At 46.6% G+C, this 27,933-nt stretch overlaps 1 protein-coding gene across 2 annotated transcripts in view; it reads left to right on the top strand.

Annotated features, from left to right (window-relative positions):
* Nucleotides 1–27,933, top strand: part of LOC137421317 (transportin-1) — an 89,870-nt gene that overhangs the window by 50,536 nt on the left and 11,401 nt on the right. For both annotated transcript variants that reach the window (XM_068107238.2, XM_068107239.2), the window contains 5 exons: nt 4,216–4,303; nt 4,513–4,611; nt 4,814–4,909; nt 5,194–5,269; nt 16,499–16,598. In XM_068107238.2, coding sequence (XP_067963339.1) covers nt 4,216–4,303; nt 4,513–4,611; nt 4,814–4,909; nt 5,194–5,269; nt 16,499–16,598 — 459 coding nt within the window. The remainder of the gene's footprint in view (nt 1–4,215; nt 4,304–4,512; nt 4,612–4,813; nt 4,910–5,193; nt 5,270–16,498; nt 16,599–27,933) is intronic.

Consider the following 27,933-nt stretch of genomic DNA (forward strand, 5'->3'; position numbering starts at 1 on the left):
CCCGGTACGTACTCAGTACCACTCACGGGTTCGCACTCTGTTGCACACCCACTGAGCACACACCTACCCACGGGTGTGCACTCTTTTGCACACCCAATAACGCGCTCTGGTATGCTCTCCCGCACATTCGCCACAACCAACTCAGGTGTGCATCCTCGCACACGCTCCTCAACCAACCCAGGTGTGCATTCTCGCACACGCTCTTCATCCATATCCATCTCACACTCTGTGTCACTCTCACTCTCACTCCCATACTCTGTTACACACTCACTCTCCGGCGTGCACCTTTTCCTCACACGCACGTCATTTCCACTCACACAGCGCACCACGGACCTTCTACGAGCGCCCGGGTTACGCCGGGATCCCAAGCGCGCGAAAAATCTTTTTGCGCCAAATCTTTTCTCGCCATATACAGCCCGGCTTACCTTCGGGATCCTTTTCTCCACACGCAACAGCTGCAAACTTTCATTGGGGTTAATAAGTACAGCATCATGATGTGAATACAGACTTTGCATGCATTCCATCTCTTCCTTCCGCGAGTGCTTTTCTAAGTCCGCTGTCTCTTCCGCCCCAATTTCCACTATTGCTTCGCTTTTATTTCCTTTATTCAGCTCGACGACCGCTGGCGCTAATAAAATAAAATCTTTTAATTCGGCGGTCGTCGGCTTCTCTATACCCCGGGTCGCGATTTCTATACCCGTCCACGTAACTGCGCTTTGCTCAGCCTCGCTTAACCTGCACTCCTCGAGTCGTGCTACCTCGTCGCGTACCCCCGCAACCTTTCTGCCCGATCTGCGGGCTATGTCTCTCCCCATCTGCTCTATCTGGCCACCCACTCTGTTTCCAAACCCCGCTAACCCGTCCTCCATTCCTTCCATTTGGTTCTCCTGGGCGGCCATTCTGTTTTCCAACCCCGTTATCCCTTTGTTCATTTGGCTACTCACGTCCTCCAATTGGGCCCCTAATTTACTTTCTAACCCCACAATTTTGCTGTCTAATTGCTCCCTCATTCTATTTTCCATTCCCTCACTATCAGCCCTCATTTCTCCCATCTCCTTACTCAATCCCCCAATTTTTCTATCTAATCCCCCAATTTGGCTTCCCAATTGCTCCCTGTTCTTTTCCATGTCTTCACCCGACTTGACCATAAAGGCCCTCACTTGTACCATAAATAGGCTCCAGTCCATTGGCACCGCGGGCTCGGCTGCCACGGCCATGTGCGAGGCGCCGCCATTTTGTGCGCCTGCAACCCCCACTACCGCACCTTCATCACTTTCCTCCTCCATCTCTCCCAATTGTTCCCTGGGGTCCTGGGTTGACTCTAACTCCTCTTCTACCTCCTCATTCACCCCCACCGGCATCCGATCGCCTTGGTTATCCACGGCACGATTCAATTTAGATCCTTCAATAAAATTTCGGCCGCTCGAAATTTTGACAATTTTTGTCCAAAAATATAAAAATTTGGTTCGGGTCCAAATCCCGCTCCCAGACACCAATTGTTACGGCCAATATGCACAATTGGTGTCAAAAATTTGGTCTAATAAATTTAGTCCCAGGTTCCAAATCCCACTCCTGACACCAATTGTTACGGATCTCGGCCGTCGGCGCTCCCCTTATCAAGGAAGGGGGGGGGGGGTTAATCCCCTTGTCTTCTTATCTGGCCGACCCGAGTCCTGGGGGTTATAACGTCCTTCCCGGCGCGGCGTTAGATAGGGTTTGTTAGGCCTAGGGGTTCACTACTACCTAAGTACCAACGCCGGCCGGAAACGAGGGAATAGCTCCCGCTCGAACCACGGATACGATGGAAAATGCCAAGCGGATAGCAATCCGCGATCCGAGCTAGTAACAAAGAGACTAAACCCGATTCTGAGCGGTTTGATCGTGCCACGTTTACCCAATGGAAGAAAGGACGGATGCGATCGGATGGAGATGAAACCAGAAGGTAGGAAGAACAAAGATGGGTTTATTACAAATATACAGAAAGAAGAGGAAACAAAAGAATGTGCACTTGTACAGGAAAGGAAGAGGAAGAAGCAGCACACAGGGCAGTCTTAAAACAGTCTTACTCGAATACCCCAGACAAACATACACACTCACACGGGGATTGTAGCTGGTCGATGGTCAGGTAGAGGGTCCAGGCTCCAGTCAACTCCAGTCCCGGCTCCGGTCCAGCGGCGAAACCCGGCAGGCAGCTCCGCGCGTAGTTGGACGCGAGCGGACAGTTTATATAACGGGGGAAGCTGGTGTCCTTCGTACGTAATATTTGCACGTTCGTGCTACACGCCCCCTCCCCAAAGTCCTCTTAATCAGCGCCAGCGAGTGAGTCCTTAAGAAGCGCTGCCGTATCTCTCCAACAAGCGCGCCTCCGACAAGTCCTCCAAGTTCTTTGAAAATGCGCTCTCTCCCAGCCGAGTCCTTTCACAAAGGTGCGCTCCGTATCAGTTCCGTGAAAGGGCTTTGCGTTCGTGCTTATATTATGCGCCACGCGATCACTCCGCGCTCCCCAAAGCCACGCCCGTCGGTGATGTTCCTTCAGCCCTGGTTGGCTGGTGGGGGCTTACCGGCCACGCCTTTGATGACTGGATGACGTGGCCACACCTTCTTCTTGGCGCTCCGCCTCCTTTCTCGGGCCTTACTGCATGGCTTATGGCGGCGTTTGAGCGAGCTTCAGCTCAAGGCAGCGAACGCTGCTAACAAAGGCGCGTAACAAATTGGGAGAGACATAGGCACCGACTGTAGGGGCGCGTAATGGCGTCGCTTGGAGAGAGAGGTTGTAAAATGAACGAATTGGGGACCTCCTCTTATTTAATCGACGCAACGCTGATTAAACTATTGGAAACACAGCCTTATCTAAAACACATACTAATAAAATAACTGAGTTCCTATGGTGGCCCACGTGTTGCTTGTGGACTAACTATGGGTGCTACCTTTAACCTTTTAATGATGAGATATTTACAAGAGTTTATATACAAGTGTGGGTTCTAAAACCGCAACAATATATAGGAACATTCAGGAACAAAACAGGACCATTTGGAAATTGCAACTTTCATTTTAATGCTGAAAATTATGTTTAAATAAAGCAATTTGAATTACACATTTTGTGCTAGTAATGGCAGGTTAAAAGTACCTGGGAAGTCGAACACACGCACCGCACATGCGAAAAAGGCCTCATTTAGCATCCATACGTCATTTTGAAAGTCCCGTATTGGAATGGAATAACCTTAGATTTTTTGGTATCAAAAGTTAAGTGCGCTTTGGAAAGGGCACAAAGATGTTCAAAAGAGAACTGGTTGGTTTGAGAAAGGGCAAATGTTACAGCGATCAGACTTTGTCCTTAAAACGGTGAATTACTGAACAGTTGATGGAATGGAAAACACGTTTTATGTGTCGATTTCGGAAAAGCTTTTGTTTGTGCTCACTGTGGAAACTTTTAAAGATGTATGAATTACTTGAGAAAATGATTAAAATCTTATCTGAAGGCTTCATCTGCCATGTAATTCATGATAGAAAACGGTCACCATGATTTCCAGTATGGACACGTGTGAAGCCCAGGAGTGGCTCGTGTTGAAGAAAACAAAGGGAAAGACGCAGTATTGAACGGATGACCAAAGCTGTTCTGCAGGATTTGGACTATGCCGTCGATTTGGTGGTTATCTCATATACGTTTGGAAAGATTCAAGAAAAGCCGAAACATTTATGGAGAAAAGCAAGAAAAGTAGGATTGTAAGTTTAGTCGCCAAAGCAATCCACACGATGTCCGTCTTGTCCCCTGGCTTTCCCATCCTATTGAGTGGTTTGTGTTGTAGTTGCGGTTGATGTCGTGGAGGGCAAGTATGCTTGTGGATCAGGTGATTAGCTTGGGTGTGAAGTCGCGAATGTGGGACAGGCCTATTAGCCACCGACAGTCGAGATTTCCTTCTCCAAGTTATTATGAAGTCCAATTTGTCGATTTTGTGACTTGGAACTTTTTCATCGTTTATTTTTCTCACAAAAATAAATAGGAAAGGCACGTCTGAGTCGCACTTCTCTCCCAATGTACTTGTTGCTAATATTTACTTCACGGACAAGCTCACCTGTGTGCTGATTTACATGTGTGATAATGCTGCTGCAACATTTCATAGTGTGTTTTTTCCTTTCTCAGTAATAGTCAATAATGGCTGCAAGGAAATGTATTGACAAAGTGATGAGTAAAATATGAAGAACACTTTATTTCAGGACAAAATGCCTGAAGTGAGACAAAGCTCTTTTGCACTACTGGGGGATCTTACCAAGGCCTGTTTTCAGCACGTCAAGCCTTGCATCTGTAAGTTCTCGTCTTGTTCAGCACATAACTCATTGGTTGTACTGCACTGAGTCCTTCCCTCCTGATATTCAAATATCTCTCTCTCTCTCTCTCTCTCTCTCTCTCTCTCTCTCTCTCTCTCTCTCTCTCTCTCTCTCCTCTCCCTCTCCCTCTCCCTCTCCCTCTCCCTCTCCCTCTCCCTGTCCACTCTTTTCTCGGTCTCCCCCTAGCCGACTTCATGCCCATTCTTGGTGTAAACCTGAATCCAGAGCTCATCTCTGTTTGCAACAACGCCATCTGGGCAATTGGAGAAATAAGCATCCAAATGGGTGAGTTGGGATGAATGGAGTGGAATAGAGTGGATGTGATTGGTGAATGACCGAGTAGTTGTAGTAGTGAGTGTACTGAACATTTTGATGAGTGCGTTTTTGTTAAATGCATCACTTATTGTCCTCAGTTCTCGTTTCACTCCTTTTTAAAATTGTTTACGTCCATATTTAACCTCTTCTTTTATTTTTCTCCCCCACTCAGGAACGGAAATGCAAGTCTATGTACCGATGGTGTTGAATCATCTGGTGGATATAATTAACCGAGCCAACACACCCAAGACTCTTTTAGAAAATACAGGTAACCTATCAGTGACGTGTTAAATGGCTCTTGTTGTTAATCTGATGACCTTGTTTTCAGACAGGACCACTCCTTTGTCTCAGACCCGTTTTGTTAAACGATAACGTGAAACCCACAGTATAGAGCATTCCCACCTTCGCTCTGCCTCGAGCAATTGTACGCTTTTGTTTAATTCCTGTGATAGAGAGCCTTGTTAAATCCAGTAATTTCACAGAAATGACATCAGATCAAGTTTTTCATTTATTTCCTTTATTTTCTCCCTCCTTTCCTCACTCTTTCTCCAGCCATCACCATCGGTCGTTTGGGCTTTGTTTGTCCGCAGGAAGTTGCTCCAATCTTACAACAGTTTATCCGTCCCTGGTATGTCAGTCATATCATCCCATTTGGAATGCTGCTTTTCACACCTTTATGTTTGCAACAGCTGTGTTGTGACATTTGGCTTGTCGTGTGCACGAAATTTTCATCAAGCTTCCTACTCAGGCCTTGTTCTTTGTGCTTCCTACTAAAGTAAGCATTGTGTGATGTTAGCAAGGATGAACGTCCTTGATTGGTCATACCCTGATTAAATCCCGTAGCTCTTCTTTGAGCATTTGGTGTACCTGGTGTAAACTTGTTGTTTGGACACGGATACTTTGTGAGCGTCAGCCATACTTGTTGATTGGAGCTGTGGGAAAACATTTGCATAAATTTATCTGAACTTTTCATTTGTTACTCGAATCAACTTGGGGGAGAGACATGGGGAAGGGAGGGGCATAGGGGATGGTGAGGGTGAAGTGGCATGTGGAAGGAGAGGGGGTGGGGCATGGGCAAGGAGAGGGGGAGGGGTATGTGCAAGGAGAGGGGGAGGAGCATGGGCAAGGAGACGGGGTGGGGCATGGGCAAGGAGAGTGGGAGGGGCATGGGAAAGGAGAGTGGGAGGGGCATGGGAAAAGAGAGTGGGAGGGCATGGGAAAGGAGAGTGGGAGGGGCATGTGGAAGGAGAGGGGGAGGGGCATGTGGAAGGAGAGGGGGTTTCCCCCCCAAAATAGGTATTTGCTTTCTTCTCAGAAACTACACATGCAATTCTGAAACTTGACCACAACCTTAATCACCCATGTTGCACCAAAGCTTGTTCACGGCATTAAGAAAAACCAGGCCCTCGGGTGGTTCACGGGGGAAGGGGGGAGGGTTGCTTTCCTCCCCCTCAAAAGTAGGTATTTGCTCTTTTCTCTGAAACTACACACAAAATTTCAATGAAGCTTGACCACAACCTTCATCACCCGTGATGTATCAATGTTTGTTCAAATGGAGACTAGGGAGGTATTGGGGGTGGGGGGGGGGGGGTGATTCCTCCCCCAAATAGGTGATTGCTGCCCTGTCTTTTAGCAACCATTGAAATTGATTGAAAATACCTTTAATCAGTGTAGTGGACTGCTTTCTTCTTCCAGGTGAGCGCCCAGGGGTGTTGCCCCTATTTTTCCTCTTTCGAGTAGCATTTTAGCTTGACCAGGCAGTTAATGATTCCTTATAAATGTCACATGTTGCAATAAAATGATGGACAACATGATTAAAGTAAAATGTAGGGATTGTAAAACACATTATCGACATTATGTATGAAAGAGGAAAGGGAGGAGTGAGGAGTAAATTGTGAAAACGGGATGGGTTAAGAGGGGAAAGGAAATAGATTGGAATAGTCAACATTGTGCTATTTTGTTTATGAATAAGCAGCCATTAAAATAATAGACGAGTTAACATGTGCTAAAATAAACTGCAACAAATGTACAAAAGCTGTGATCTGTGCGGTCAGAATGTGGAGATCGCACTCAAGAGGCTGCACCTGGATGAGTTTGAGGGTAGTGGAGTAGCAGTTGAAACCCAAATAATCTCCAGGTTCCTCCTGATGGATGACTCCAATGTAGTACTTGTTTTTCCGTTTGATATGATTATGACGTCTGGTAGTGAAAGCCATGAGGAAGTCATCAGACTGTAGATCTCTGATCGGTCCCAAAAATCTTAAAGGTAGCTATAGGAGGTTGAAACGTGAGGACGATATTCAGGAATTGGGATAGTTTCCCAAGTCGCAAATGACTTTCTAAGATATCGCTGCGGAATCAACAACGTATGGGTAAGCAATAACATATCATCAGCATCTAAAACAAAAGCATGTAATTCCAACATGAAGTCGATTGTTTTGTGCGGTGCTGGAAGAGAACCAAAAACCGATAGGTAACAAATTTAAAACCATAACAATGCGACCGTGTCGCCAATATGCCTCCGCATAGTCCCACAACGGGTAGATGCCATCGTTCACTGTCCTAAAAATAAACAAGTTTGATTTAAATTCCGTCAGCTGTTCTCAAGTATGACATTTTCACCAGCCATGACAGGTTTCACATCAATCGGTGAAGCAGTTTCAGAGAAGGGATTTTTTTAAATATCGGCTTTCAAGCTAATATGGCTGCCATACCACATGACATAAGACCTTAAAAAATGTACACTCTGCATATGTATGGGTAGTGGATCACGTTTGTGAAGTTACGTCTTGATTGGATAGGGTTCTTTATTCTATCCAAGATGGCTGCCAAACCACGTGACCTACAACATCATAATTTTCAAACTACATACTTGGCATTTAATATGGAATTTTTTTTTTTTCTTGACTTGGGTTTCCTTTCTGAACTCAGTATATCAATCTGGTGAGTTTCTTTTACGCTTCGGTGATTTCTTTGTTAAAAGAACCATGTCACTGATTGTCTGTCGCAGCAAGAAGTCAATAACAGGATTATATCACAGGTGGCGTGACAAAATGTACGGACTGGTACATTTGACGTTTGGCTTCACAATCGGGTATATAAGGGTTGTTGCGTTCTGTATTAGTGGAAAACAACTGCTGCATGTCTACAAAAGTTATTGCCGCTTCCTCTGGAGATGGTCCGTCAACTCGACAATGCTGTTTGTCATGGAGTGGTGGCTTTACGAAATTCCGGCATGAAACAGTGTGCTATAGCTCGGCAGTATGGCATCACTCAAGGTCAGGTGTCAAAGATCCCGAAACGAAATGCTCAGAGGGGTGTCCCTCCTCCAATATCGAGGCCAGGAAGTCCCCACAGAACCACAAGGAGGGATGATCGCCAGCTGCACCGGTTAGTCCGCAATGGCCGTACAAAGTCAGCTAATCGGCTTAGGGCTGAGTGGCAGCAACTGACAAATGTGCCTGTATCCAGAAGGCTAGTCAACCAACGACTGGTTCAAGCAGGCTATCGTGCCAGGCGTCCCCTGAGAAAGCCACGCCTGACAAGACAACACCGCCAGCGCCGTTCGCAGTGGGCCAGAGAGCACCGTCAATGGCAGCCAGGACACTGGAATCACGTGATCTTCAGTGACGAGTTTTGATTTCTGGTCTATCGTCAAGATGGCCATGTCCGAGTGCGCAGACAAGTGCATGAAGCCTACAACGAAGATTGTATAGTGCCAAGAGTCCAAGCTGGAGGTGGTGGGGTGACCGTTTGGTCTGCTTTTCATGCAGGGGGCAAAACTGACCTGGTTGTTCTGAATGGAAACCTGAACCAGTTCAAGTACAGGGCCATTCTGGAAGAAACATTGCTTCCATTTGCTCGTGTAGCCTTTCGAGGAAACTTTGTCTTCCAAGATGACAATGCATGGCCTCATCGTGCTCGCATGATCCAACACTTTCTTGCTGACCGTGGTGTGGAGCATATGGAGTGGCCTGCCATGTCCCCGGATATGAATCCGATAGAGAACTTGTGGGCAGAATTAACGCGTCAAATCGACCACTTGGACCAGCAGCCGACCTCTGTGCGTGAATTGCAGCAGGCTATTGTCACTGCATGGCAAGCGATTCCTGTCCAAACCTTGGCCAATCTCGTGAACAGCATGCCTCAACGTGTACGTGCTCTCCTGAATGCTCGTGGGGGTTATACGATGTACTGAACTGTAATTTTACTGTCCGTAATCCCAGTTGTAATTTAACTTTTGTTTTTGTTTAAAAAATTTTTGGCTAATGTGCAAAATATAGAAATACTTCTGGAAAACGTACAGAAGTTTAACACAGTACTGTCTGTGAATTGAGTTCAATATCAGTTTACATCACTTTCAAGGATCAATTTATTTGCTTCGAACTGTCAAATGTGGTTTTTGTTTCTTTTAAAGGTCACATTAACAAAATCTAGAATAATTTCAACATAATTCCAATGAACTTTTGGTTCCAAGTCAACTTGAAAAGTAAGTTCACCCCCACAAAAAAAATATTCCATATTAAATGCCAAGTCTGTATATGCAACAATGGTGTTAGATGATATTTGTTAAATTTCTCATCGATAGGGTAAGCAGTTTCAGATCTATAATTATTTAATATTTCCTTCAACCCAATAATAGCTGTCACACCATGTGACCAATGACGTTTTCGTGGTCATATTTTAATCACCATGCTTAGTCAATGACACACGTAAAGTTTCGAGTCAATAGATTTGGTGGTTTGGGAAAAGATGTTCTTTTTAAGGTTTTAGATTGAATCCAATATGGCTACCAAACCATGTGGCCTATGATGTCAAAAATTTAATATTTCAATACAAATGGGTCATAGATCATGTGCATGCAATTTCAGATTTTTAGGATAAGGAATTAGATTAAAACATTTTTGGCAGGTATATACCATTTCACTTATGATGTCATAATTATCATGCTTTTGTTCGCAATTGGGAGTACTTGACAGTGCCAAGTTTCAAATTTGCGTTTTTGCGTTTTCCGAGAAATCATTTTTAATTATTTGCGTTTCATCTAAGATGGCTGCCATACCACATGGCCTACATTCTGCATGGATGTCTCTCCTACCCTGAAAGTTTCGTCTCGATTGGACATATGGTTCTTGAGAAACACGAGGTGTAGCCCGTACGGACGGACGGACAACCTGAAAACATAATGCCTCCAGCCACCTTCGGGGGCGGAGGCATAAACAGATTTCAGCACAGGTGTTTTGGGATAATTACCTGTCACTGAAGGTCGATGGAGGTTGTTTTCACCCCTACGTCTCTTTTTATTACTTAGCAAAAAAATTTGTTTTGACAAGTATGTTGATCACTCTGCTTTGTGTGTGTGTGTGTGTGTGTGTGTGTGTGTGTGTGTGTGTGTGTGTGTGTGTGTGTGTGTGTGTGTGTGTGTGTGTGTGTGTGTGTGTGTGTGTGTGTGTGTGTGTGTGTGTGTGTGTGTATATGTGTGTGTGTGTGTCTCTGCTCACTTATACTTGCCTACAGGTCACAATTTTGAACCGATCTTCACGAAACCTCACCAAATAGTAGTGTTTATGGTCCGACAGAATTCTATTTATTTTTAAGGTCCAAAGGTCAACCACTGATCAAATTTTTTAAATCGTCACTTTTCATCCGATTAACTTAAAATTTGAAGAAGATTTGCATATCACGTCACTGAATTCAACCACTAATTATTTTTGAGGTCAAAAGGATGCTCTACCGAGTGCCATTCTAATTTGTTCTCTTTTGCCAAGTGTCGCTCTATGAATGATTTTTAATAATAATAATAATAATTCATTTATTTTGTATAGCGCTTTTCAAGAAGCCCAAAGGCGCTTTGACAGAGTGGAAAACATAATGCATAACAATACATGAAAACAACAATTGCAAAAAGACAAGAATCAATAGGGAAATATTTAAAGCAAAAGGAGGGAGAAGGAGAAGAGATAGTCAGGGGTTAAATGCTGTGGGTTGAATGTTGAATGCAGTGTTGAACAGGTGGGTCTTTAGTGATGTTTTGAATGTGGTGAGTGAGGAGGAGTCTCTGATGGTGTGAGGTAGTGAGTTCCAGAGGGTGGGAGCAGCGATGGAGAAGGCCCTGTCCCCCCAGGATCTGAATTTGGTCCGGATGGAGGGGGTCAGGAGGTTGGTACCAGCAGAGCGGAGGTTGCGGGTGGGAGTGTGTCTGGAGAGGAGGTCAGCCAGGTAGGATGGGGCCAGGTTATGGAGGGCTTTGTATGTCAAGAGGAGGATTTTGTACTGGATTCTCTGGGGGATGGGGAGCCAGTGAAGCTTGTAAAGGACGGGGGTGATGTGGTCACGGGTCCGGGAATGGGTGAGTAGACGGGCAGCGGAGTTCTGAATGTATTGGAGTTTATTGGTGATTTTTGAGGGTGAACCATAGAGGAGGCTATTGCAGTAGTCCAGACGGGAGGTGATGAAGGCGTGGATGAGGGTTTCTGCAGCCGTGGAGGAGAGGGATGAGCGGAGACGGGCAATGTTTTTCAGGTGAAAGAAGGCTGACTTTGTGATCTGTTTAGTGTATTTGTTGAAGGACAGGGTTTGGTTAAAGATGACGCCAAGATTCCGGATGTGAGGGGAGGTGGATACTGGGATACCGTCGATGTTGAGGGCAAAGTTTTGGGTGGATTTTGTGAGCGTTTTTGGGCCAATGATGATTATTTCAGATTTATCACAGTTAAGCTTGAGGAAGTTGATTTGAAGCCAGGATTTTATTTCAGTGATGCAGTTTGTCAGGATAGAGTGGGTGTCGGTGGAGACGGACTTGGTGGAGATGAAAAGCTGGATGTCATCGGCGAAGCAGTGGAATTGGAGACCATGACGGCGGATTAAGTGACCGAGGGGGGACAGGTAGAGGATGAAGAGGAGGGGGCCAAGAATTGAACCTTGGGGGAGGGGAGCAGTGGGGGATTTGCAGTTATTGATGGAGATGAACTGGCGTCTGTCAGAGAGGTATGATTTAATCCAAGAGAGGGCAGTGCCGGTAACGTTAAAGGTGGATTCAAGTCGGGTGAGGAGGATGGTGTGATCGATGGTGTCAAAGGCAGCGCTGAGGTCGAGGAGGACGAGAATGTTGAGGTTGCCAGCGTCAGAGGAGAGGAGAAGGTCGTTGGTGATTTTGAGGAGAGCAGTTTCAGTACTGTGGTTGGAGCGGAACCCGGATTGGAATGTTTCATACAGGTTATTGGCAGAGAGGTGATGTTTGAGTTGAGTGGCTACAGCGCATTCCAAAACTTTTGACAGAAAGGGTAGGTTGGAGATTGGTCTGAAGTTGTTTAGGGTGTCAGGGTTTAGACCAGGTTTTTTTAGAATGGGGGTAACAGCAGCAATTTTGAGGGAAGGTGGGACGATGCCTGTAGACAGGGAGGAGTTTATTGTTGCAATGATAAGTGGAGAGAGAGCAGGGAGTGAGGCCTTGACAAAGCTGGAGGGGATGGGGTCAAGAGTGCAGGTGGCAGTTTTCATTCCTATGAGGAGTTCAGAGAGGTCAGTAGGGGAGATTGGGGAGAACCGAGACAGGGGATGGCAGGACAAGGGGGGGCAGGTGGTTGGAGGGGGAGCGGGTGTGGTGGTGGTCAAGCTGTTGTAGATGTTGTCAATTTTGCGTTGGAAGAAAGAGAGGAAGGAGATGCAGTTGTCGACTGTGAATGACTGGGTGGTGGTGTCCAGGGGGCGGAGGAGTTTGTTTATTGTCGAGAAGAGTGCTTTTGGGTTTCCGGAGCCAGAGTGGATAATTTGAGAGAAGTAGGCGGAGCGGGCGCGGGAGAGGGCATCTTTGTAGTGTTGTAGGTGGTCCTTGTAGGCTTGGGAGTGAACTGTGAGACCTGTTTTATTGCGGAGTCTTTCAAGTTGGCGAGCACGAGTTTTCATCAGGCGGAGTTCACGGGTAAACCAGGGAGCAGAATGGGTGAAAGAAACTGTTTTGGTTTTTACAGGCGCAAGCTGGTCAAGGCAGGAGGAGAGAGTGTGGTTGTAGTAGTCAGTGTGGTCGGAAGGGGTGTGGAGGTCAACGAAGGGAGAAGTGGCCTTTTTTTCAGAGAGGGTGGATGAGAATGAGGTAGGTGAAAGAGTGTTTAGCTTACGGAAGTTGATAGTGCGATAATGTCTTAGTGTTGGGGTGGGGATATTGATGGTCATAGTGATAGCTAAGTGGTCAGAGAGGGTGAGGTCGGAGCCAGAGAGATGGTGCAAATTTAATCCAGTGGAGCAGACAAGGTCCAAAATGTGACCACGGATATGGGTAGGAAAGTCGACATGTTGAGTGAGGTTAAAGCAGGTGAGTAAATCAGTGAAGTCAGTGGTTATTGTGGAGTCAGTGGAGTCCATGTGGATATTGAAATCACCAAGGAGGAGGATTGAGGGGGAGAGGGAACCCATGTCTGACTTCTCCTACTTTCTGGGTCAGAAAGTAGGAGAAGTCAGACAGGAATGATGGGTGTGGTTTGGGAGGGCGGTAGACGACAGCCATGACTGACTGCGTGCGACCAGAGAGTTTAAAAGCCAGGTGTTCAAATGATGAGGATGAGGCGATGGGGATGAGGCTGGTCCTGATGTCTTGACGGTGGATAACGGCAATTCCACCACCTCGGCCCCCCGAGCGTGGTATATTGACGTAGGAATATCCATTGGGTGTGGTGAGGTTGAGTGTGTAGTAGTCCAGAGGTTGTTGCCAGGTTTCGGTGAGACGGAAAAAGTCCAGTTTGTTATCCAGAATGTATTCGTTCAGGATGAGGCATTTGTTGTTGAGGGACCGGGTGTTGAACAGGGTGAGCTTGATGTTGTTTTGAACAGCAGGGATGAATTCAGGTGATTTAGCCAGGGTTCGTAGGCAGGAGGTGCGATTGTGTGCGTTGCTGTGACCAGGTGCACTGGGACGAAGAGTGAGAGTGCGCTGAGCCGACCAGAGGACGGGGATGGAGTGACCTGATTGCAAATATACAAACTTACGAACGGAGCCACGGTGAATGTACCTGGGTCGTCGGAGGCGTCCATTTGATTTGATGGCAGAGATGCATGATGGGGTGGAGCGGGTATTGAGCAGAAGGAGCCTTGTGGCGGAGTACCGCAGAGCCATGTCAGGCAGGAGCGGAGAGACGAGACGAGGCCAAGGTTGAGGAGGTGAAACAATGGTCCCAACCCACGGGAGCGGGCCCGAGGAAACGAAGGAGCCAGGTAGGTGAAGCCAGGAGCAGAGCCGGGACCAAGCAGAGGGCAGGCAGGAGCAAAGAGACGATCACGAGGCCAAGGTTGATCACGGCAAAGCGGCAAATGCAGCGGCAATCGACCGCCGCCGCTACAAATCTAGATCACGGCGGGAAACCGCCACCAAACCGCTGCGATGGTCACAACCCACGAGAGCGCGCCCAAGGAAACAGCAAGCAGGCGAAGGAGCCGGGCAGGCGAAGCAGGGAGCAGAGCCGGGGATATGCAGAGGGCAGACTCAATGGCCAAAAAATCCGCACGACCACCAAAAAAGCAAGCAACTGACAGTGGCCCGGTCGAAGAAGCGGCGAGCATGTGACGCCTGCGTCCTCTTCATACCGGAAGCGGACGTCGTCTTTGTCTTGTCGTTCTTTTATCGTCTTTGTCGTTCTTTTTCATTTGTTTGTCTGTTTTTTTGTGCAGGATATCTCAAAAAGTTATGGACGGATTCAGATGAAATTTGGGGACAGGTTGGGTGTGTAACAAGGACGAATTGATAAGATTTTGGTGAAGATCCAAATCTGTGCACTATAATTTCTGTCATTGGTACCTTCATTTTGAATTTTATAATTCATAAAGTACAACGCTTAGTCTGATCAGTTTGAAATTTCTGGAGTGTGATCAATGCAACAATTATATTGGAGAATGTAAATGTATGACGTAATCAGTTAGGTGGTCTGGCAGCCATATTGCCTCAAAGAAAGAAGAAAAAAAACCTTTAAAAAACAGAAGAGTTGGCATGCACCTAGTCGACTGCGTGGGGTAAGTATTCTATGAATACCTTCTCGTTTTAAATGTTATCGGGGCAGAAAGAATCTCAAATGAAGAAGCAAGGACAAGAAGATATTACAGAGAGAATATATGAGGAAAGATGACAATTTAAAAAAATAAGTTTTTCTGGACACCGAGGGAAAAGAGAGGAAGAAGAAGAAGAAGAAGTAGAAGAGACAATCTGAGAAGGAGGATTCTGTCTAAGCAGAACTAAAAGCTTCCAATGGAATGAAGGTGAAAAATGGAAGAGTTGGCGATGGATAGGAAGAAATAATGGGATTTTTTTGCGGCCTTGTGTATTGGAAGATACGATCAGGATAAGCACCAGAAATGCAATGGGGATGCTTGGAAAATACGGCGAAAGAGTGTGCCATCAAGGGCCACGTGAATTTTGTGTGGCTATTGCACGTCGACCAGCCGTGAGTAGAGGCAATCCTCCATGAGCGTCACAAACGGTGCTTGTGGTGGAGCGTTGTTTGCACGGTGTCTGAGGAAAGCGGCCTTTGTTTCTTGGTTTAGATTCAAGGTGATTATTGTTGGATGCTGCTGCTAGTAGTCATTTCTATATACACTATATGACCAAAAGTATGTGGACGCCGAACATCACACATCTCATTCCAAAATCATGGGCATGAGTATGGAGTTGGTCCCCCCTTTGCTGCTATAACAGCCTCCACTCTTCTGGGAAGGTTTTCCACTAGATGTTGGAACATTGCTGCGGGGATTTGCTTCCATTCAGCCGCAAGAGCAATCGTGACGTGGGGCACTGATGTTGGGCGATTAGGCCTGGCTCACAGTCGGCGTTCCAATTCATCCCAAAAGTGTCCGATGGGGTTGAGGTCAGGGCTCTGTGCAGGCCAGTCAAGTTCTTCCACACCGATCTCGACAAACCATTTTTCTATGGACCTCGCTTTGTGCATGGGGGCATTGTCATGCAGAAACAGGAAAGGGCCTTCCCCAAACTGTTGCCACAAAGTTGGAAGTGCACAATTGTCTAGAATATCATTGTATGCTGTAGCATTAAGATTTCCCTTCAGTGGAACTAAGGGACCTAGCTCAAACTATGAATAACAGCCCCAGACCATTATTCCTCCTCCACCAAACTTTACAGTTGGCACTATGCATTTGGGCAGTTAGCGTTCTCCTGGCATCCGCCAAACCCAGATTCATCCCTCGAACTGCCAGATGGTGAAGCGTGATTCATCACTCCAGAGGAACGCATTTCCACTGCTCCAGAGTCCAATGTCGGCGAGCTTTACACCACTCCAGCCGACACATGGCGTCGTGCATGATCATGTGAGCGTTAACCGCATACAGGCTGCTCAGCCATGGAAACCCATTTCATGAAGATCCCAAGACGAACAGTTGTTGTGCTAACGTTGCTTCAAGAGGCAGTTTGGAACTCGGTAGTGAGTGTTTCAACCGAGGACAGACTATTTTTACGCACGACGCGCTTCAGCACTCGGTGGTCCTGTTCTGTGAGTTTTTGTGGCCTACCACTTCGCGGCTGTGTTGTTGCTCCTAGGCATTTCCACTTCACAATAACAGCACTTACAGTTGACCGTGGCAGCTCTTGCAGGGTAGAAATTTGACGAACTGACTTGTTGGAAAGCAAAGGTGGCATCCTATGACGTTGCCACGTTGAAAGTCACTGAGCTCTTCAGTACGGCCCATTCTACTTCCAATATTTGTTTATGGAGATTGCATGGCTGTGTGCTTCATTATATATACCTGTTAGCAATGGGTGTGGCTGAAATATCCGAATCCTCTAATTAAAAGGGGTGTCTGCATACTTTTGGGCATGTAGTGTATTTACAGGATACCGTGTATGTGTGTGTGTACGTACCAGGTGCACATCTCTACGAAACATTCGAGACAATGAGGAGAAAGACTCAGCCTTCCGAGGAATTTGTGCAATGATCGGCGTGAACCCGGCCGGAGTAGTTCAGGTACGTGTCCTAATGAGGGTTGAACTCGTTGTGGCCTCCCTTTACACGAGGGACTCTTTTCAGCAGTTGTTGAGCAGTTGCTATCATTGATTACCTCCTCCACCAAAGGTGTAAAGAGGCTATGTTTGCACCCCTGTCTGTCTGTCTGTCTGTGAACAGGATATCTCAAAATGTTGTCGACAGATTCGGACGAAATTTGGTGGATAGGTTGGGTATGTGACAAGGATGAAATGATTAGATTTTGGTGAAGATCCGGATCCAAATGTGGATCCAATATTTTGTAAAGTGATAAGTTGTGGACAGATTATGACAAAACTTAGGTGGATAAGTTGGTTAGGCGGTTGGTATGGTATTGTTGGTTAGGGATACAAAATGTAAACTGTTCAGCCTGACAGAGGTATGCACTCTACCATTGGCGTCGATGGATGGAGGATGGGGAGAGATATCCCTCCCCCTCACTTTTTTGATGAGGGGAGATTACACACCCCACTTTCTACTCGAATATAACATAAAATGTGTTGCTCTGTACAATCCACACAGACCTGGATGGGGGATGTTCTCCAAATGCATCATCTAATTTTGTATAAATCAATATTAGCATTTCCCAAATAAGTTGTTACCTCTTAAATCATCACTGTGCTGGTCGTAATTTTTTAATAACAGAGACCTGTGTTTGGATCTTGTGCACATTGTGCTGGATTTCATTAGTGGAAGGACGGGACTGCACAGTGCGCATGCCCTGAGAATGTATCACGTGATTTGTGATTAGTGGTGCAAAACCTCCCTTTACCTCCCACGTACCTGATTAGTGGTTTACACAAAAAATGTGCAAAAACAGATCCGTGTGTGTGTGTGTGTGTGTGTGTGTGTGTGTGTGTGTGTGTGTGTGTGTGTGTGTGTGTGTGTGTGTGTGTGTGTGTGTGTCTTGTGTGTGTGTGTGTGTGTGTGTGTGTGTGTGTGTGTGTGTGTGTGTGTGTGTGTGTGTGTGTCTGTCTTGTGTGTGTGTGTGTGTGTTAATATGTTATTGTTCCAATTGACAAAGCAAATAATAATATTGCATTTGTATGTAAAACATTCTACATTCAAACACTTTTGGAAGAATTGGGCTTAGACACGGGAATTTCAAAGACCTACAAAATAAGTAACGATAACGAAACAGACTTGATACAACACCATACAAATCACTCAACGGTGAGAAGACTGCTCGTTCCGGATAAACACCATAAATTACCATTCATTTACTGGATCCCAAAAATGCACAAACACCCTTGTAAGATGAGGTTCATCATCGCAAGTAGAGAATGTAGTTTGAAACCTTTGTCGGGCAGTATTACAGCGGCAATGAAACTAATCTATAAATGCTTAAAAAACTACCATGAAAAAGTGAAGTTTTATTCTGGTATTAAGAAATTCTGGATCATTGACAATTCCAAACCGGTAATCGACAGTGTCCACAACATTAATAACAAGGGTAAAGCAAAATGTCTTTCAACCTTTGATTTTTCCACATTGTACACAAACATTCCACATGACAAGCTGGTAACCGCATTGGACAGAGCAATAGATAAAGCATTTGCAGGAGGTAATAGAATATACATTAATGTATATCGAAACAAAGCACACTGGTCTGTAAAGGATAATCAATATTCATGTCGTTTTTCAAAAAGTAAACTCAAAGAAAGTATTCGATTTCTGCTAAACAACAGTTTCTTTACATTTGGCAACAAGATACTCCAGCAGACAGTGGGCATACCCATGGGTTCAGATCCAGCCCCTTTCTTTGCAAATTTGTTTCTGCACATGTACGAGTTTGATTGGGTCCAGAACATGTGCAGGAATAAATTAACAACTGCACGAAGATGCGGAAACATCTTCAGATTCATTGATGATTTGTTGGCAATTAATGATGGATTTATATTTGAGCAGCTTCATGATGACATATATCCAAAAGAACTTGAATTAAAAAAGGAAAACCAAACTTCCACTTCAGTTTCCTTTTTAGAATTACAAATTGATATCCATAATAATAAATTTCACACCAAATTATTTGATAAACGAGATGCATTTCCATTCCACATTGTCCGAATGCCTTTCTTAGACAGCAACATTCCCAAAAAGCTATTTTATGGTACGGTTGCAGGTGAAATAATTAGGACTGTGAGAGCAACCACACACAGCTCTGAACTGGTCAATAAATTACAACAACTAGTCAGACGTATGTTAGCGCAGGGAGCTGTAGTTGGTAGATTAAAACAAGTTTTCTTTAAAATCACAAAACGACACCAAATCGAATTAGTGAAATACAATACGAATAGTAAAAATATTATTCATGAGATCTTTATGTAAATACAGTACAATATAATCATTAAATATACTACAAATCAATGCTGCTAAGAATCAGTGGTTGCTAGGATACGGCAGCATGCCAAAAACCGTTATAAATGACAATTTGAACATTCTAAGTGTACAATATAATATTATATTACAGTACAATATAATACAAGTACAGTACAATATAATATTATTCATGAGATCTTTATGTAAATACAGTACAATATAATCATTAAATATACTACAAATTAATGTTGCTAGGAATCAGTGGTTGCTAGGATACGGCAGCATGCCAAAAATCGTTATAAATGACAGTTTGAACATTCGAAATAGAGTTTGATCGCGAGGTAGGTGGTGTGGTCATGCTGTTTGGTCGATTGATGTGTTCAAGGGTAAGATGTGAATGATTTAATGATATTATCATATTATAGAGTGTGTAAGGAAAGTTATAAATATATGATAACACCTTAAATCCTATTGCAAGTAAAGTTGGGATAAGTGATGTTGCATTGATGGGTTGACTGACTGCCTGGACGCAACTGAGGTTGTGGATCCACTGATTTACCATCAATTGATGTGGATCCATGATCGAGGTTGTGGATCCGCTGTTTGGAGAGGTCCTGGGCTGAAAGGATTGAAACCTCGAGGAAGAACGGTGCCCAGCTGATGATCCATGTAGTCGGGAAACTAGTCAGTTGCTTACGGGTTAAAGTTCTTGCTTTAGGTGGAGAAACTATGTTTGACGTTTACAATTTAAATAAAGTTGAATATGGGATGTTGTAAAATTAACATCTACAGCACGACAATTAATATCTACAGTACAGCACTTCAAGTCGGTGTTTACAACAATCCTTTAAATTATTTAAGTTTAGGAACAACCGATACTGTACAATTAATTAATTAAGTGAGTGTGTGTGTGTGTGTGTGTGTGTGTGTGTGTGTGTGTGTGTGTGTGTGTGTGTGTGTGTGTGTGTGTGTGTGTGTGTGTGCCTTGTGTGTGTCATGTGCCTTGTGTGTGTGTGTGCCTTGTGTGTGTGTGTCTTGTGTTCCAAACCCATCGCTCTCTGTACCCACATTACCCAGTCGAACCCAGCTGTTCCTGGACTCCGTGTCCTTCTCTCCTGACAAGGTGGAGAAGTTTATGTCAAACCCCGACTGATTCTGCAACTGGACCAGACGGCATCAGCTCACGGGTCCTAAAATCCTGCTCTGTCGCTCGTTCTCACCCTCTCTCTGCTCTCTTCACCCTCTCTCTGCTCTCTTCGCCCTCTCTTTTGCTCAAGGTCATCTTCCATCAGTTTGGAAATCAGCCAACATTACCTCTTTACACAAAAAATGTGCAAAAACAGATCCTTGCAACTACAGCCCAATCAACCTGCTCCCAATTATCAGCAAAGTCATGGAATCCATCATTGCTTCGGATATCGAATCCTTCCTCTTCTCCAATGGCTTGATCTCCGATCATCAATTTGGATTCAGACCAGGTCATTCTACTCTGGACAAGCTGCTTCTGCTGTCTAACCAATGGATGGAGGTCCTCAACGCCAAACAGGAAATCAGAGCTGTCTCCCTTGACATATCACGTGCCTTCGATACGGTCTGGCACCCAGCTCTGCTCACGAAACTCTCCTCCTATGGTATCCATGGAAATCTCCTCGCATGGCTTGCGGACTTCCTCTTTGATCGTAGTCAACGTGTGGCCCTGAATGGATTTCTCTCGTCTCCTCTGCCTGTTCTGGCTGGAGTTCCCCAAGGTAGGGTTCTGGGCCCTGTGCTATTACTGGTCTTCATCAATGATCTCTCTGACTCTCTGGAAAATCCTCTCTATCTCTTTGCTGATGACTCCACTCTCTGTCGCTCCATTCCTCATCCCTCAGATCGGCAGTCTGCAGCCTCCTCACTCTCTGCAGACCTAGACAAAATCACAGACTGGTCAAACAAGTGGAACATGTCTTTCAATCCTGACAAATCTCACACTCTTACTATGTCTCTCCGAAAAGACCGACTGGAAAACCCTCCCATCCACTTTATCAACAATCCTCTCCAAGAAGTTCTGTCGCTCAAGCTTTTGGGTCTCACTGTCTGCCATGATCTTTCTTGGGAAAACCACATTTCCAAGCTGGCCTCCAAAGCCAGTCGCCGACTGGGCATCCTCGCCGACTGGGCATCCTCCGTCGTGCGAAGTCCTTCACACCTGAGCTCCTCACCACATACAAGGGTTTCATCTGCAGCTCAATGGAATACTGTTCCCCCCTCTGGGCCGGTGCTCCTGCCTCACACCTAGCTCGGCTTCACGCTGTTGAAACCAAAGCTTTCAGAATCATTGGAATCTCCTGCGATGAAGCTAACTCCAAGGGCCTTTCACTCACTCACCGCAGGCAGGTTGGTGGTCTTTCTGTCTTCTACCAACTCCTCTCCGGCCTTGCTCCCCCAGCTCTCTCTGTGCTCTGTCCCCCAAATATTCCTACAGGTCGCACAAGATCTGCCAGCAACCCTCTTATGGTAAAACTGCCAAAATCTAGGCTCTCTGCTCACCTTCACTCTTTCATTCCCCTTTTCTCCCGCCTCTGGAACAAACTCCCCCACTCCCTTCAATCCCACTCCTCCCTCCAGGTCTTTAAAACAGCTGTTCACCACCATCTCTTATCTTCCCCCATCCAAAACCTTGATCTTGTTCTACCCCCACTAATTTTTACCCCAGATACACTTTTTTTAAATTCCAACTTCTTTCCTGGAAGTTCTTGCAGTATCCCTATGTTTTATACCTCTCTCACTTCCCCCCAAGCCCTCTCCCTCCCACAGTTCTCTCGATGTCCTTGCTGTCAAATATTGTGTTTGTGTCCTTCCCCCTCTCTCCCCATCTTGTCTACCACTCCCCTTATTTTGTGTTTTGTGTGTCAGTTTGACTTTTTGTGTGATTAATGTTAGCTCTTTCACGAGCCTCGATCTTGCATACAAAAAACAAAAATAAGTTAAAGCGTGATCCGGGTTCACATTCCCACTGCAGTGTTGTGTTCCTTCAAGTTTTCTTCCAAAGTAGCCTCTTTGCCCACCCATAGTGGAATATTCAGGTAAGATAAGTTTATTTAGTTGTTGTTGCATTGGAGATTAATGTGTAATTGGAGTGCCAAGGGTCCTCAAATGGAGGACCTCATCCACATCTGTTCCGCAAGCTAATCGGAAACCTCCATGAAAAGTCCTGTGGTGTTTATCCATTCAGACCAACAACACCCATCCAGCATTTGGTCCCTCCACTTTTTTGGTCATCAACAACAAAAAACACACATATATATATATGTTGTCGTGTGACTACCCTGTAGTGAACGCCGCATGGCGACACGGATGACCAAACAAGCTTTACACCAAGGCGTTCAAGCCAAAAATGACGGTATTCTTTACACTCGAGGGAAAGGAGGATGACAAACTTACCTGGATGGCTTCCACCTGACTTCTTCGCACCTGGATAAATTAATTCCAAGCCGACACAGGGTTAAAATGTACAAAAATGCCGCTTTATTAAAGAAAATGCCGGTAACAAAGAATGCACGATAAGACTAAATTCCTAATTGGAGTGCGCCCATACAGACCGGAATACAGCCAAAGGGAAATATAACTGTAAAAATTAATGTGTTTGTGTGGCACTTATCTCTAATTGGCTCTTGAACCTCGTCAGGAATCGTCCCGCTCCCCGCGTCCTTGCGCGTGAAAATGCGCTCGTTGGCGTGAAGTCTGTGCGCGGGAATGACCTTGGCATGCAGCTCGCTCTTTCAGCCACCGAGCCCAAAGCGAGCAGCCCGCACTCGTCCACTCGCCGTCTGTTCCACACCAACCAACACCCACGTCTCCCAGCACAAGAGCGCTATGAACTCCGACCACTCGCCATGAACTCCCGAAGCAGAGCGAGATATCAAATCGTGACCCTTTACCGCCAAAGCCAGAAGGTCAGAGCCAGCTACGAGAAGACGAAGAAGAGAGAGGCCAAGAGAGAGAACTCGTGAACTTCGCCCGTTCGTTGTCGAATCCCGAAAATCATAGCCAGCCACGAGAAAATGTCGGGAAGGCGACCGCTCTCCACCAAACCCAGAACATGCGAGGAAATCAAGAAGCAAGGAGAGAGAAAATGTCTGGCAGAGCGTTCTTTTATACTCAGGGCTCTGACGTCATCTGTGCCTGCTTCACCAATCCCATTGTTCTATCTTAGCCGTCCTTGCGCCAATCAATCCTGGACCAATCGCTGCCCTTCAGGGTGTGGCCTCATGGCCCTGCCTGTGCCTGTGTGCTCACCAAGTCGGTGTTGTCAGCGGTAGTGCTCAATGTCCTGTTTTCCGGTCGCTTTTTATTTAGTGTGGTTAATGCGTGATTTCCTGGCTAGGTGTGTGTGTGTTGCATGTGTCATAAGGAACAGAGGAAAAATAACAGGCCATTACATACAGGGGATTTACCATTAATCCCAAGCTAATTAACATATCCCACCCCTCGTGATGGGAACAAAGATACGCTCTTCCACGACATACGGTCTACCGGATCGCTACTTATGATACATGAGGGTTTATTCTTCTTCACGACAGTCGGAGCACACTACCTATTCAATTCTACCTGGACTAAGGTATTGCCTACCCCCCACAAACGTAACAATATGTATATACAGTACTCACAAAGGTTTATGAAACAGTTTTCCTTGCAATTGATTTGATGCATTTTATAAAACAAAATTGAATTCTGAGCCATTGATTGATTCGAATAGACAGAGAGTCAGTGGAATATTGATAAATTAGGAGGTGAGGTTCCCGCCGAAATCCAGCGGCATTTAAAATATATTTGTTATGTAACTTAAACAATATCATGCAAAGAACAGTTAAATATTGTCGTGTTCCTGGCGATTAAAATCTTCCCCAGGAAACAGATTGCCGAGCGAGCTTTTACTCCGAAGCGTTCAGTTCAATGGCGGAGTTAATACACGCGGGGGAAAGAAAGGGGGAGGAAGAGGACGAGGATGCTGAAGCACTTACCTGCACAGATCCCCACCGCAGTCCTCAAACCTGCGGAAAATAACTCAAACGAAAACGGATTTAAAATGTCCAAAACACCAGCTTTATTAAAAGAAAGTGCCGGTACAAAATAAAATGCACGATAAACTAAAACTCCCAAGCCGGACATCCCCACAAACAGACACAAAACACAGACGAAGGATAAAATAAACTGGAAAATAATTGTGTTGGAATTATGTGATGGACTTAACTCAGATCACTGGTGAGGTCTCGTCAGGGTTGTAAAAATCGCCCGGGGCGCTGGCGACGTTGCGCGCTAAGCGCGCGCGTTGGCGCGAAACAGGACTCGCCATGCGTCCCTTCACTCCGTGCCTCGTGCGCGAAATGAACAGGAGTTGTCGCGCCGCTCGTCGTTCTTGCTTGGGAAAACCCGCAGCTCTCTGTCCCGGGCTCTTCCGCCTCATGTCCCCCAGCCCGACGTCGAAACACAGCTGCTCGTGATGAATCCTCCCCGTTCACTATCACTTTCGGAAAGAGAGGTGCAAGAGGGATTGTTCGCTCTCAATGGCCAGACGAACAGGGGAACGAGGAGAAGATGCCGGCAAACAACCGTTACTGCCAGAACCGAAACCATGAAGGGGGAGGAGAGGAGCACTACGACCGTTCGCAATGGCATCCAAAAACGACCAAACGCAAGAGGCAAAATGTTGGTCAGAGCGTTCTTTTAATGTCCCGGCTCTGATGTCATTTGTGGTTCTTTTTCAATCAGCGAGTCCCTTCTTACTCCGCCCTTCCTGTCAATCAACAGCCCTGGCCAATCACTGCCCCTTTTGGGCGTGGCTCTCGACCTGCCTGACCTTGTGGTGATGTAGCGGGTTGCCGTACCATCGGCAGTGCTCAGAACTGGCTTCCGGTTGGTTTTTATTGTTATTGCATTTAAATGTGGGATTCTAGCCCTACGTGTGGTGCGGTGCCAAGAGAGACCGGGATAAATCACCAAGGGAAAGACATGCAGGGAATTAACATAATCCCTGAGCTAGTTAACATGCCCCATTCCTCGTAATGGGGACGAAGATGCACCTTAATCCGCCATCCGGGCTTAACAAATTCCCTACTTATTAGTTGGTGGTTCTTCTTCTTCGTGACAATCGGTGCACACTAATCTATACAAATCTACCTGGTCTAAAGTCATCACTGCCTACCCCCGACAAACGTAACAATATTATCATCTCTTAAATTGAATTGCTCGATTAAATCCTCACCTCCCAGCCCCACCCCAAATGCATGCCTCAACCCCCCCCACCCCCCTCGCCAAACCGTCAACCCCCTCTCCAAACTCTCTGGTCCCCACCCCAAATGCATGCCTCAACCCCACCCTCCCACCCCCCAAACTGTCAACCCCCTCTCCAAACTCTCTGGTCCCCACCCCAAATGCATGCCTCAACACCTCACCCCCCCCCCATCCCTCCCCAAAGCATTAACCCCCTCTCCAAACTCTCTGGCCCCCACCCCAAATGCACGCCTCAACACCTCACCCCCCCCCCCCCATCCCTCCCCAAAGCATCAACCCCCTCTCCAAACTCGCTGGTCCCCACCCCAAATGCATGCTTCAACCCCTCTACCCCCCCCCCCATCCCTCCCCAAAGCGTCAACTCCCTCTCCAAACTCTCTGGTCCCCACCCCCAAACGCACGCCTCAAATCCCCACCCCGCCCCCGAAACCGTCAACCCCCTCTCCAAACTCTCTGGTCCCCACCCCAAATGCACGCCTCAACCCCCCCCCCCCCCCCACCCCTCAACCCTCAACCCTCAACCCCCTCTCCAAACTCTCTGGTCCCCACCCCCAAACGCACGCCTCAAATCCCCACCCCGCCCCCGAAACCGTCAACCCCCTCTCCAAACTCTCTGGTCCCCACCCCCAAACGCACGCCTCAAATCCCCACCCCACCTCCGAAACCGTCAACCCCCTCTCCAAACTCTCTGGTCCCCACCCTAAATGCACGCCTCAACCCCCCACCCCCCAAACCGTCAACTCCCTCTCCAAACTCTCTGGTGCCCACCACAAATGCATGCCTCAACCACTCACCCCCACCGCCCCCCATCCCTCCCCAAAGCGTCAACTCCCTCTCCAAACTCTCTGGTCCCCACCCCCAAACGCACTACTCAAATCCCCACCCCGCCCCCGAAACCGTCAACCCCCTCTCCAAACTCTCTGGTCCCCACCCCAAATGCACGCCTCAACCCCCCCCTCCCCCACCCCCCAACCCTCAACCCCCTCTCCAAACTCTCTGGTCCCCACCCCCAAACGCACGCCTCAAATCCCCACCCCGCCCCCGAAACCGTCAACCCCCTCTCCAAACTCTCTGGTCCCCACCCCCAAACGCACGCCTCAAATCCCCACCCCGCCCCCGAAACCGTCAACCCCCTCTCCAAACTCTCTGGTCCCCACCCCCAAACGCACGCCTCAAATCACCACCCCGCCCCCGAAACCGTCAACCCCCTCTCCAAACTCTCTGGTCCCCACCCTAAATGCACGCCTCAACCCCACCCACCCCCCTCAAACCGTCAACTCCCTCTCCAAACTCTCTGGTGCCCACCACAAATGCACGCCTCAACCACTCACCCCCACCGCCCCCCATCCCTCCCCAAAGCGTCAACTCCCTCTCCAAACTCTCTGGTGCCCACCACAAATGCACGCCTCAACCACTCACCCCCACCGCCCCCCATCCCTCCCCAAAGCGTCAACTCCCTCTCCAAACTCTCTGGTGCCCACCACAAATGCATGCCTCAACCACTCACCCCCACCGCCCCCCATCCCTCCCCAAAGCGTCAACTCCCTCTCCAAACTCTCTGGTGCCCACCACAAATGCATGCCTCAACCACTCACCCCCACCGCCCCCATCCCTCCCCAAAGCGTCAACTCCCTCTCCAAACTCTCTGGTGCCCACCACAAATGCATGCCTCAACCACTCACCCCCACCGCCCCCCATCCCTCCACAAAGCGTCAACTCCCTCTCCAAACTCTGGTCCCCACCCCCAAACGCACGCCTCAAATCCCCACCCCGCCCCCCCCAAACCATCAACCCCGTCTTCAAACTCTCTGTTCTTCCACCCCAGTACCTGTATCCAGCGGTAAAATAAAATAATGTCAAAAATGTGTTCGTAATATTTCGCAATAGTTGGCAATAAATCTAGTGGTACAAGTTGTTGTAAGAATCAGATTTACAACATTGTCCCAAGAGTGAGTTTAATTCAGAATCGATGTCGAGCAATACCTGAAAGAAACCAACAAGCCACATATCAGTATCCAGTAATCATAGAAGTGAGTAATGGATGTGCAATTAGTACAAGAGTAACACGCACCATCTGAGTATGCACTCCATCACACAGACTAAATGTCACAGGAATCATCGGAGCGCCGTCCAGTCCGAATTCTTATAGGAGCCTCTCAGTGGACAGAGTCGGCATAACACCTGGGTTCAACTTTAGACACAATTTCATTACACAAGTAATACATTTTTTAAATGTAAAAGAATGTTGTCGGGATGTTACTCCAAAAAGTATGGCAACTAGGTCAGGATGATCACAAGAAATTATCATGTGAAACCATCCCGACATCTTTCTTTCAATAATGGTTATCCCGAGAAAGTTGTCCTCTACCGAGCGCTATTCTAGTTCATAAATGTTGTAATCCAAACTCTATAGACGTACTCACATTGTAATGGTACAGCACTGTACAAACTTTATAGACGTACTCACATTGTAATGGTACAGCACTGTACAAACTTTATAGACGTACTCACATTGTAATGGCACAGCACTGTACAAACTCTATAGACGTACTCACATTGTAATGGTACAGCACTGTACAAACTTTATAGACGTACTCACATTGTAATGGCACAGCACTGTACAAACTCTATAGACGTACTCACATTGTAATGGTACAGCACTGTACAAACTCTATAGACGTACTCACATTGTAATGGCACAGCACTGTACAAACTCTATAGACGT

The sequence above is a fragment of the Myxine glutinosa genome, chromosome 2 (assembly GCF_964187855.1).
Source record: "Myxine glutinosa chromosome 2, kmMyxGlut1.1, whole genome shotgun sequence".
Lineage (NCBI taxonomy): Eukaryota > Metazoa > Chordata > Myxini > Myxiniformes > Myxinidae > Myxine > Myxine glutinosa.